The sequence below is a fragment of the Pagrus pagrus genome (genome assembly GCF_965226575.1).
Source record: "Pagrus pagrus genome assembly, chromosome: 3".
Lineage (NCBI taxonomy): Eukaryota > Metazoa > Chordata > Actinopteri > Spariformes > Sparidae > Pagrus > Pagrus pagrus.
In genome coordinates this window covers 3,082,684-3,095,213 of record NC_140187.1, presented here as the reverse complement: position 1 = coordinate 3,095,213, position 12,530 = coordinate 3,082,684, and the positions used below count along the sequence as shown (strand labels likewise).

The following is a 12,530-nucleotide window of genomic DNA, read 5'->3' as shown; positions in this document are numbered from 1 at the left end:
ATTATTTTATCAACAACCTGATAAAAGAAAAAAAAAAACATATTCCAATTATCACAAAAATGCAGAATATTGCATCCGATAATTGTCCAGAACGATAATCGATCGACCCATACTATATACATACATGTAAATATATGTCTTTTAATTTTACTTTTGACACTGAAGTACATTTAATATGATACTTTCAGACTTTTACTACTTTACTTTACTCAAGAGCTATTTGTATGGATGTCTTTCACTTTTACCAAAGTAATATTTAAAGATTCATCTTTACTTTTACTCAAGCATGACTTGTGGGCACTTTGTACAGCGCTGTTGGAAAGAGAACTTTAGTTATGATCTACAGTTAGCGGGGTCGTGCTATAATTCGACACCTTGCGCAGTTTGTTTGTGCTTATGGACACCTGCAACATTCAGCAACCGTCTCAACGGCTGGTGCCCCCTAGTGGACGCATCAAGAAGACACTGTAGATGTTCAGGTTAAGAATAAAAGTACAAACAAACAAAAGCTTCGCTTTTTACTAAATACCATGAATAAAGCACAGTCTACTGTGTCTCCCATTTGTAGCTCCCTAATTTTACATCTTCATGGCAGTTGTGTGTTAGTTCTCTGGTTTCAGGTTGTGCGAGATCAGAAACAGAAAACATAACAGAACATTTTGTTGTGCTTTCTTCCTGCCTCCTCCTGATGACGGAAACAAGTTATGAACCACAAAGAAATTAGTAGTTTCTCAGACCGGACCACAAACAGCAAAAGATGTAGGATACAGGAAATGCGCACAATGTTGCATTAGTATCTTTAATCAAAGACCGAAGGCAACATTAACCAGTGAATCAAACATGTCCACTTCCAGTGAAAGTAAATATCTGACATTATCAGCTATTCTGACACAGTAACATTTTTTAAGTAAATCTTTTCCTTGAGTTTTCAGCTGTTGGCGATGTATTCAACAAACCAAAGATAAAACGTATTTGTAGAACAACAATGCAGATATATTGGACCAAAGTCTAAAACAGCTGGAAATCTGTCACCAGAATCGCTTCAATGACGAAAATATCCTTTCATTACATACTTATCTTTGGTGAAGTGACACGCCTGGCACTACAACAGTGTCTGACACATCGATGAGGAATCCACCAGGTGGAGTCACTTCACTGGTCACCTGAGATGGCAAATATCAAGTCATGCTCCCAGTGGGGGCAGATTTAGACTCAACAGAGCCACAGAAATGAGTCTTAAAACCCAGATTGAGTTAAGATTTGTGTACTTCCTCTTCCCTCACCTCAAAGTCATTGGGTTTTTTTGAGTGGGTTTTTGCCTGAAATAAGTTCTGTGGTTATTTCCAGTTTGCTCCAGAACATGAAATACGTCACTAAAGACCAAACACTGTTGGATATATACTCATCTGTTACTGCTCTGTTCCACTGTCACACGGATCTCACACGGTAATATCCTCACTTCGCCCTCAGCGATAATGAAGGGAAACATCCTCTCAGTAAACGTGTGTCTAAAGGTGTGTAGGTGTGTGTTGGTGTCAGGATCAGAGAAAGACAACCGTCCTCTGTCCCAGTCCAGCTCCACTCTGACCCTCCGGAGGTTTTCCACTGAGACGTGCGTGAGGTGACCTGGTCGTGACCGTGCCATGTATTTACCATTATGAAACATCAGTACCCATAAACCCGACTTTACCACTCCCTTCCTCTGGACAGACTTGGCTAACAAACCCAGTGACCAGCAATGACCGTCTCCAACCTCGACATCCCAGCTGCGAGTCCCTGAGTTAAAGCCCTCAGAGCCCACGACGTAAAAGGAAGAGTCAAACCTCTCTGGATTATCAGGAAGCTGCTGTTCCTCTACTTTTTTCAAACTGGTCAGATCTTCAGACAGGAGGAGTTGTGGAAAAGCAGTGTTTGGGTCCAGAACCACAGGAGTGTAGGAGACCGTCTCCTTCAGCTTGTTCCAGATGTTGAAGCTCAGGTTGCCCAGGTGTTTGGCCACGTCTATCAGAGCTCCTGAGGGCCGCTGTGGATCCTCCAGCAGGGGGCGCTGCTGGACTCTTTCCACTGCAGCCTTGTAGTTGTGCAGGAATGACAAGTCTTCAGCTTTTAGATCGTCCTCTGTGGCTTTGACTGCGTCTGAGAGAGCTGCTATGTCTTTACTCAGAGCTTCAGTCTTCTTCTTCATCATCTGACTCTTCTGCTCCTCTTCCTCCCTCAGTGCAGCCAACCTGGTCCCCTCTTCATTAACAAGGAACTGGTGAAGCTTCTTAAACTGCTCCTTGATCTGACCCTCTGTGTGTCGGGCCTGGTGCTGAATGTGTTCTGCCGTTTGTTCAAACTCCACCTTAACTTCTTCAAAAACCTTTAACTTCTCCTTTAATGACTTCAGAGTGTCCTGAAGTTTCTTGTGTTGTCGTGCAGCTTCATCGATGGGTCTGAATGTGTGGTTGGTGTGTTTTTCTGAGTCCCTGCAGACGAGACACACCGGCTGCTGATGGTCCAGACAGAAGAGCTTGAGTTTCTCAGAGTGCAGACTGCAGAGACCATCTGAAGCTTTCTGGTCTCTCTCCAACAAGAAGGCCTCACACAGGTTCTTTAACACCAGACTAACAGGTGGTTTTCCCTTTGAACATACTGTTTTACAAACTGGACACTCCCGTGATCGTTTCTCTCTCCACCAGTTCTTCAGACAGTCTTTACAGAAGCTGTGAGTACATGACAGGACAACAGGATGCTTAAAGATGTCATGACAGACGGGACAGCAGAGATCCTCCTCTAATCTGGAGGCCATTTTGTCTCCGTGTGAGGCTGAAAAAACAGCAGACAGAACGTACACTCAGTCATGTTCTGTTAATTTCACTTTATACTATGATACATTTTAGGTTACATACTATTTGTATTTTCCACTTTTTCCCAATTATCTACCATATCATGCCAACATGTCATACTGTTATTTCACCACTTTGTCACTAGAACTTATTTTGTCTTTGAGGTGCTGTAATATTTATTTGCATAACACATTTAGACAACTTAAAGTGCCTTACAGGGGCACAAAACTAAGCTAAAAGACATAACATTAGCATTTTAAAGACATTTAAAACAAGTAGGAAGACATCAAGAAACAAAACAGTTTCCACTATTTCAGTTTGACACTACAGTGAAGTTGGTTTTAAGTTGGACATTTCAAGTGCACCCGTATTACAGACTTTACAGTAAACACATGGAGAAGACTGCTACAACGTGTACTGACTTCCTGTTTTCACAATAAAAATGTGGGATATTTGAAGCAGAGATACTGTGTTTAAATCTATTGAGACGTTATGGAGCTAAAATGCTAATATTTATGTATAGCCTAAAAATTAATAAAATTATGAACAGATAGAACAGACAGAAAATGCTAATATTAGCATTTTAGCTCAATAGCTTCCAGGTCATGTGATCAATTGACTCAAAATCAGTGTGGGATCATGTAACTACACTGGCTGCATGAGATACGCCTCTTGTTTTTACATTTTACATCTTTAAATATTTTTTATTAATTTTTATTAATTTTTACGTGTAAATATTAGCATGTTAGCTCAATAGCTTCCAGGTCATGTGATCAATTGACTCAAAATCAGTGTGGGATCATGTAACTACACTGGCTGCATGAGATACGCCTCTTGTTTTTACATCTTTCAATATTTTTTATTAATGTTTATATGTAAATATTAGCATTTTAGCTCAATAGCTTCCAGGTCATGTGATCAATTGACTCAAAATCAGTGTGGGATCATGTAACTACACTGGCTGCATGAGATACACCTCTTGTTTTTACATCTGTTCATAATTTTCATTAACTTTTAGGCTACATGTAAATATTAGCCTTTTAGCTGAATAGCTTCTCAATAGCTTTAAACACAGCATCTCTGCTTTAAATATCCCACACTTTTATTTTGAAAACAGGAAGTCGGTACACGCTGTAGCCGTCTTCTCCCGAATGTCTGTCGAATATCCAACTTCAAACCAACTTCACTGAAGTCCCTCTGACAGTGACCTCCCACCTCCTCTCGTCTACTACCGAGTTTATAGTAACACAACACTTGTCTCTACTCCACGTACATTACACCTCCTTCAGTATGAAACCGGCTCGCTGAAGTAGTTTGAGGAATGTAAACGTTACAGTACTTTTTATCCAGAAAGACGCAGCTCCCCCGTTCACTTAATTTGTGTACAGTCCAACATGGCGGCCGCGGAGCGTTAGCGTCACTAACCGCAGCAGCGTGAGTCTCCACTTCTCTCTGTTACTGATGGACTCACTCAGAAGACGTTTTTAGGCTGGAGGAGGTGAATATGATCTGTGTTGTTGTTCAGTCTTCTTCTTCTACTACTTCTTCTTCTTCTTCTGTAGTTAGGCAGACTGGACACAGCTATGGTGTGTTGCTGCCCCCACTGTTTGTTATTAAGACCTACGTCTAATCCTTTTGTACAATCCTGTTTTATGAAGATAGTCCATATATATTACGTCAAACAAAACATAAAATCAACATTGAGGGGAAGAACATTATTACGTATTTTGAATTCAAAGATAAGAAACTATGTACTATAGCCAACCTTTATATTTTATTAGGAAAATTTCAGAATTCTTCACCATCATTTAAATTGTTTTTGATTGAGGTTGATTATTATTTTAAGTCTCTTAAATTAATTACAAATGAGAAATGTATATCAATAATGAAAATACACTCAAAAATATTTAACCAATAATCTGTCACAACAATTATAATTGCAATTTTCATGGATTACAAGAACTGTCACCGAGATATTTCTTCTTTTTATTTGTTTATTATATTTTATTTATTTGTTTATTGTTAATCTGTTTATTTCCTTCTTTGGCTTAATTCTTAGATCGATATTTGTACACCTGTATTGTTACTAGTCAGTTTGAACACAGAAACATCAGAAACAATCACAACACACAGTTTTGACATTTTTCATGTTTTATTCAAACGTTTGTATAGAAATGATGAAGCGCTGCCTGAAGTGACCTGATACACTACAAGTGCATCATCAGTGAACAACAGAAACATCAGTGTGTAACTGGACCTGACAGACTGCCTGAGCACCTGGAAACATAATTAAGCACCAATACAGGCTCGTCCCAAATAATGCCAACAAATATAAAAGTCACATTATATTTACTTGTAGCTGCAAAGTGTTCACACTGACTGACAGTGTTAACAGCAGGCTTTAGTTCAGTGAGGTCTGATGGTTTTAAAGCACATGTGGAGCTCAGTCAGCAGCTTTAAAGGGGAACTACCGTTTTTTACAACCTGGACCTTATTTCTAGCATAAAATACGATCATTTACTCACCCAGATAACTGTGGTGTCATCATTATCTGCCACGAAACTAGTTCATTTCACCAATATTTTGTTATGATACGCTAGTGCTATTCCCCTCTGAGTTGCCTGTTATCAACATCCGGGGTCTGTAGGTTGACCTACTAACCTCTGACCTGGATGATGTCATCTCTGAAAGCTGTTCGCACCCGCGACAGCCGGCTTGTTTACCTGTAGTTTGCTACTGCTAGTTTTTTGCAACATGGCTGAATATTTTTCCGATTCTGAGCTGGTGGACGATGACTTTGTTTATGATGGACGTCCTTACCGTTTTCAGCCAGAGTACAAGGATGAGGAGCTCGTTGAAAGGAGGATGCGGAGGCAGAGAGAGGGGAACAGCTGGCCAAAGAACAACAAACGGCTGCGGCTAGGCTAAACGGCTAGGTCAACCTACAGACCCCGGATGTTGGTAACAGGACTCAGAGGGGAATAGCACGAGCGTATCATAACAAAACATTGGTCAAATGAACTAGTTTCGTGGCAGATAATGCTAATAGAGGCTGCGCTTCGGTGCCCCGTCACTCGCATTATATGGATATACGCGGCGCTACACTGGATCTAATTTCGTCCAAACGACTTCAAATGACACCAAAGTTATCTGGGTGAGTAAATGATCGTATTTTATGCTAGAAATAAGGTCCAGGTTGTAAAAAACGGTATTTCCCCTTTAAGCACTACAAGCAGTCTGATAATATTTGGTCAATAGACGGCATTTATACAGCACTGCTGCCCCTCATTCATCCATTCACTCACTCACTCACTCACTCACTCACCGATGGCAGTAAGCTACCATACAAGGTGCTGGTCTGACCATCAGGAGCAGTTTGGGCTTCAGCCTGTTGCTCAAGGACACTTGGACATGTGGACGGGAGGAGCCGGGGATCGAACCACCGACGTGTGACGGCACTTTTTTGGTCCGAGCCCCTCGGTTCTGAACACTTATATAAAACTTGGACGGCCTTGTTCTGGTTTCATCAAGTCCCCAATGGCAGGATTCTGTGTTGACCTGGACACTATTTGTGACTGAGTGCTGTGAGATAAAGGAGAGGACTGTTAGTTAGTTAGTTAGTTGAGGGAGCAGACATGCTGTGATCTCACTGTCTGTGATCTGGATGAGGTTCAGGACATGAGGACGGTTCAGGGACAGATTGTTGCCGTGGTAATGGGACATAGTGATGAAGGCAGAATGAGCTACATGCACATCGTCACCCAAACAACCTTCCTTTGCTGCCATCACAACTATCTGCTTCAACACAACCCCAATCCTGACCTGAACCTCAGATTCATTTTAATGTTAAAACCAGGTTTTACTTCTCCAACTGAAATAAGTGACCAGACAAAATGTCCTCACCGTCATCCAGCATAGACAGACAGACAGACAGATATATAGATATATAGATAGACAGACAGACAGACAGACAGATAGACAGACAGACAGATATATAGATAGACAGACAGACAGACAGACAGATACAGTAGATAGATAGATAGATAGATAGATAGATAGATAGATAGATAGATAGATAGATAGACTTTACTGATCCCAAGCTGGGAAATTAAAGTGTAGCAGCAGCATTACACACAGAGACAATGACAACACAATGATATATAATATAAAATATAATAATAAAAAATAATATAATATAAAAAATGTATATATATATATATATATATATATAAATATGTATAAAAACGTATAAAATAAGCAGTATTGATTGTGGTGCAAAATAAAATATAAGGTGCAGTGAACAGATGAGGTGCAGAACAGTGAACAGTGTAAAACATATAAAGTTCGTAGAGACAAAAGACTCAAAAGAGTCGAGCCTGAGACCGAGTACAGAGCCAGCCTTCCTGATGATTTTATCAAGTCTGTTAGTGTTAGGGGGTTAGGGTTAGTAATAATACTAATGTTAGTGTCGCTGGCTCTGATGCTGCTGCCCCAACACACAGCAGCAAAGAAAATGGCGCTGGCAACAACAGACTGGTAGAAGATCTCCAACATCTCGCTGCACACGTTGAAGGATCTCAGCTTCCTCAGGAAATAGAGTCTGCTCATCCCCTTCTTGTACACAGCCTCGGTATTAGTTTTCCAGTCCGGTCTGTTGTTGATCACCACTCCCAGGTACTTGTAGTCGTCCACCTCTTCCACCACCTCCCCCTGATCCATAGTGGCTGTGAAGGCATCTTCTTCTTCCTGAAGTCAATCACCATCTCTCTGGTCTTGTTGACATTCAGCCTCAGGTGATTCTGTTCAGACCACTCAACAAAGTTGTCTACCAGTGTGCTGTACTCCCCCTCCTCTCCCTCTCTTACACACCCGACTACAGCTGAGTCATCAGAAAACTTCTGCAGGTAACACAACTCAAAGTTGTACTGAAAGTCAGTGGTGTACCAGGTGAAGAGGAAGGGAGAAAGCACAGTTCCCTGTGGAGCTCCTGTATCACTGACCACCACATCAGACAGGACACTGCCCAGACGGACAAACGGTGGCCTGCCTGTCAGGTAGTCAGTAATCCAGGAGATCCATGCGTCGTCAACACCCATCACCTGCAGCTTCTCACCCAGTAGCAGAAGTTGTATGATGTTGAAAGCACTGGAGAAATCAAAGAATGTGATCCTCACAGTGCCTCCTCCACCATCCAGGTGCATATGGGCTCGTTGCAGCAGGTAGATGACAGCATCATCGACTCCTAAATGAGGCTGATAGGCAAATTGCAAAAGGGCCAGAAACGACCTCACCTGTGGCCTCAGCTGGGCTAAGACCAGTCTCTCCAGGACCTTCATCACATGAGATGTGAGGGCGACTGGTCTGTAGTCTGCCGGGTCGGATGGTCTCGACTTCTTGGGGACTGGAACCAAGCAGGATGTCTTCCACAGCATTGGGACTTTCTCCAGACTCAGGCTCAGGTTGTACAGATGTCCCAGTACAGGAGACAGCTGGCTGGCACAGGTCTTCAGGATCCTGGGTGTGATGCCATCAGGGCCTGCAGCCTTTCGCTGATGTAGTCTTTCCAGCTGCCTCTTAACCTGGCCTGTAGTCACCGTTGGGCGGGGGTTGGTACAGATGTCTTCAGTGGAGGAGGAGGAGGAGGAGGAGGAGGAGGATGTGGGGGGGTGTCGGAGGGGTGGCAGGAGGTGAGCTAAACCTGTTAAAAACCTGGTTCAACTGAGACTCAAACTGTTGCTGACTGGTTTTTATCAATTAGGGTTCCCTGTGAAGTGTCTCCTTGTTCGTTGGTTGTGACTGGTGTTGAACCTGCTCAGAAGGAAACAAAACAAAGTTATACTCAACAAAATCCCAAAAGTCTTGATCCTACTCTGAGTATAAATACACACAGAATGATTAATGTCAGTGAGGATAAAACAACTCAAGACTCTGAACATCAGATACATATAAAGAATAAGTTGTGGTGTCTGTTCATCATGAAATGTTGATATAATATTTAATCTTACCTTCAGCACACATGTGTCTGATGCGAAGCTTGATGTAAAGCAGAACAGCATACCCAAATGAAATGAGGCCGAATACCATGAGAGCAACCATCCATCCACTCATCCCTGAAACAGATGAACAGTGAGAGCATCAGTCAGAGTGTCAGTGCAGGTGATAAACAGCAGACTGGACCTCACAGCTCACACAGAACAACTAAAGGTGAGTCTGCTCCTGAAACCTGAACTTGTTTCACATGAAAACTCCACTGGGATGAACGTGAGCAGGAACAGTGATGTTAGCTCTGATCTCAGGTCCAGTTTCCTCCTGCTGGGCTCCACAGCTCAGAGGCTGCTTCTGGTTCTGGTCCCAGCAGTGAAGAAATAAATGGACTTAGTTACATTCATCACTTTGATCTGACAGTAAAAACACAGGATCATCTGATAAAATATAAAACTTCTTCACAACACTTTTACTGATACTTTTACACTTTTACTTGTAACAGAGTATTTTTACTTTGTGTTTCTGCTTCTGTCACTTCAGTAAAGTATCCGAGTACTTCTTCCACCACTGACTACTGTCCAGAAACATGAAGGTTAAAATCACTGTGAGCTTCTTGGTGCTGGTCGGCTCCACAGTTATTGGGCCTGATGGGAGCAGATCAACACACAGTCACAGGTTTTATGAAGCGTGAGTCTGTCGAAGCTCCGACTATTAAACATAAATATACTTTAACTCATTTTCTGTTACACTGAAATAACATAAAAATGTGTTATAAAATAATGAACATGTGCTCCTCTTGTGTTATCAGAGTTCAACTGTGTCAGTGATACAAACACATGTAGTAAACAACAAGCTCAACTGTGTGTCGCACTACATCCTGTACATACATACATACATTTAACTAGGCTGAGTATAAAAAAAGCATGTGTGTGTGTGTGTGTGTGTGTGTGTGTCATTTCTATAAAGGAATTTTTTAAAGTTAAAATTTCAGTTTAAAACGTTTAAACTTATTTACATATTAAATCACAACTAGGAAGAATCTCACCCTCAATATGCACAGAGGACACAGCAGCAATCCGATGGCTGTATTTCTCCTGCGTAGCTACACAGCTGTAGTTGTCGGACTTGTTCACATATATCTTGATAGTGATGTATGAACGACCTCCTCTTAATGAGATCTGCGGCTGCGCATTAAGAGTGTGACCAGCACCGTTCTTCCACTCTACTGTAGGAAGTGGATCACCGTGAGCTTCACACTGCAGCCGATACCAGGTCGGTCGAGCATTAAGTGTCCTCAAATTTGGCTTTGGCGCCAAACCTGTGAACACATTATGAACAACAGATTACAAAGAGACAGTTTCAGCATCATTAATGTAACATTGGGATTTAGTTCATCCACACTCTGCTTGTATACAGTTTACAGTGTGAAGAGAAAAACACAATAAAAGCCTCCAGCATCATTTTATGGGACGATATTTCAAACATTTTAAACTGTTTCCAGTTTGAGGCAGACACACAAATACAGTGAACTTGTTAAACTGAACTGTAAAGATTGTAATAAAATATGAAACATAGTGTTCAAAGGTAAAAACACACCTGATGTGTCACATGTTAGTGAGAACTACTTTAATTATGCTGCCTGAAAGAAAAATTAACCAGAAAGTTAGTTGAACTTCTGCCAAGAGAAGGTTGTGAAAGAGTTTTAAGCATATTTTCATGATTATAAAAAATAGTCCGTGTTGGGGAGACTTAAACTACATGTAGTTGAACTAGTTTAACTACAATTTGCTGTAATTTGCTGGTAGTTGCGTATTTTTTTGTAGTTTAACTACTCAATTTACAAACTACAGTTTTGGCCAATAACCTGAAATATTTTTTTTTTATAAAAAATATAAATTTTGTTTTTCTTTGAAAAAAAAAAGCATGAAACACATCATGACATGCTAAGCCTACGCTGCCTCTGATTGGCTCGCCCTGGCAGCACTCACATGCTTCACAGAGTGGGCGGGTCTTTGAGCCGAGGAAGGCAGTGCTCATATGGCACAAGCACTGATGGACAGTTCAGTGTATCTTTACGCTAAAGGAGGAAACGAAAGGCAACATTGAAGCATTCAGCATTTCCCTGATGGAACCTGATGAAGCTCTTTGTACCAAAACATTATTAAATTAATTCCTGATTGAGGTCAACAGTGTGCAGGAGTTGTTGTCCTGAGTTAGGGAACCTCAAAAAGACCATATGATGGCTGCCGCTGTGTCAGAGCTCGTGTCAGGTGAAGAATATCAGGTGAAGTTTGATGATGACGAGTATATTGATGATGTCAGAGGCTTAAAATGTCACTGCTGCTTCAGAAAGAGCTTCTTTCAGCTTACAGCAAAACTGTTTGATCATTACTGAGATAAAAAAAGAATAAAAGGAATATTGTGATGTTGGGACTCAGAAGGATCGTGACATAAATATTAAACATGAAGTTAAAATTCATGAACCCAGAATGAACCTGGGACTAAACTACATTAATAAAGTAGATTACATTATTCTGTCACGTCAGTAAAAAGACTTTATATGGAGGCTTTTTGGGAAATGCAGTAATTAATTATCTTACTTCTTCATGTAATTAGACAATGTGAATAAAAGCATTAGATTTAATAACACACAGGCTTCTTGGACTTAAAAGATGTTGTTGTATAACTATAATATAATAAACGTGTCCACCTTTAAGTGACGAGTGATCCCAGTCAGTTCAACACAGAGAGGTTCAGGCCCACAGATGTTAGTGTTCAGACTGACAGGCCTGAGAAGACATTTACAGAAACACCTGCAGAGGTGGAGAGTGACGTCATCACAATCAGGACTCACCTGGGATGTTTTCACCTGTTCTGTCTCTTATCACAGAGCGCTTTGGTCGATCTAAAAGGGAAAACACAACACAACAATAGTGTCAGAGTGATTATATGATCACACCAACATGGAAAACATGTGATGTGGGAAATAAGCTGGATATAATGTAGTGAGTTAAAGCAGGAATATAACCAGAAGACCTGCAGCTGGTGCAGAATAAAACTAATTAATATTAATGTCTTCGCAATATCAATGTATCTGATAGTTGTGGATTTAATATCTCCAGCTGTCTCTACACTACAGCATATAGCCGAAGCTAATCAGTAATGAACCTCATCAAGAACTCATCATCAGCTGATGATTGATCGATAACGTGTCTCCCAGTCTGTCCTGTGGTCACTCATTATCTACTATATAGTTTATCATTAACGAGTCATTAACTGGTCCTTCCTGGTTCATTCCTTAATAACTGCTCACATCAGTGTTGGACCTGTTGTTGAGTGTCAAACATCAGCAGGCTCCTGCAGTGTGAGCAGTGCTGGAGGTTTTCTGTTTCTCTCCCTCTCTCATCATGACTGCTTGTCATTGAAGGTGATTGGACGAGGGGGGGTCCAGAACATGCGTGGGTGGGACTCCTGGCCTCTGTAGCCTATCAGAGGGCCACTGGGCCAGGTATTGTTTGGACCGACAAGCCAGTGGGCCTCTGCTGTGTCTGCAGGCTGCAGCGGAGCTCTGTGGGCCGGGAGAGACACCATGGAGAGGCGAGGCAAGCAAAAAATAAATAAACAAATGAAAAATAAAAAATAAAAAACGGGCGGCCATCGGCCCATTATTGATCGGCCCACCGGGAAAAGTCCCGGTACTCCCAATGGCCAATCCGC

General features: G+C 41.5%; 1 protein-coding gene across 4 annotated transcripts in view; it reads right to left on the bottom strand.

Moving 5' to 3' along the window:
* Positions 1 to 780: 780 nt before the first annotated feature.
* The window catches only part of LOC311254937 (zinc-binding protein A33-like), a 36,137-nt gene continuing 24,387 nt past the window's right edge, over positions 781 to 12,530 (bottom strand). For 2 of the 4 annotated variants that reach the window (XM_084349012.1, XM_084349014.1), the window contains exon 2: positions 781 to 2,808. In XM_084349012.1, the coding sequence (XP_084205138.1) occupies positions 1,403 to 2,791 (1,389 nt within the window). In that variant the 5' untranslated portion in view covers positions 2,792 to 2,808 and the 3' untranslated portion in view covers positions 781 to 1,402. Of the gene's footprint in view, positions 2,809 to 4,101; positions 4,191 to 4,299; positions 4,372 to 12,530 lie in introns of those variants that run through there. The other 2 variants (XM_084349013.1, XM_084349011.1) reach the window with 2 other exon arrangements.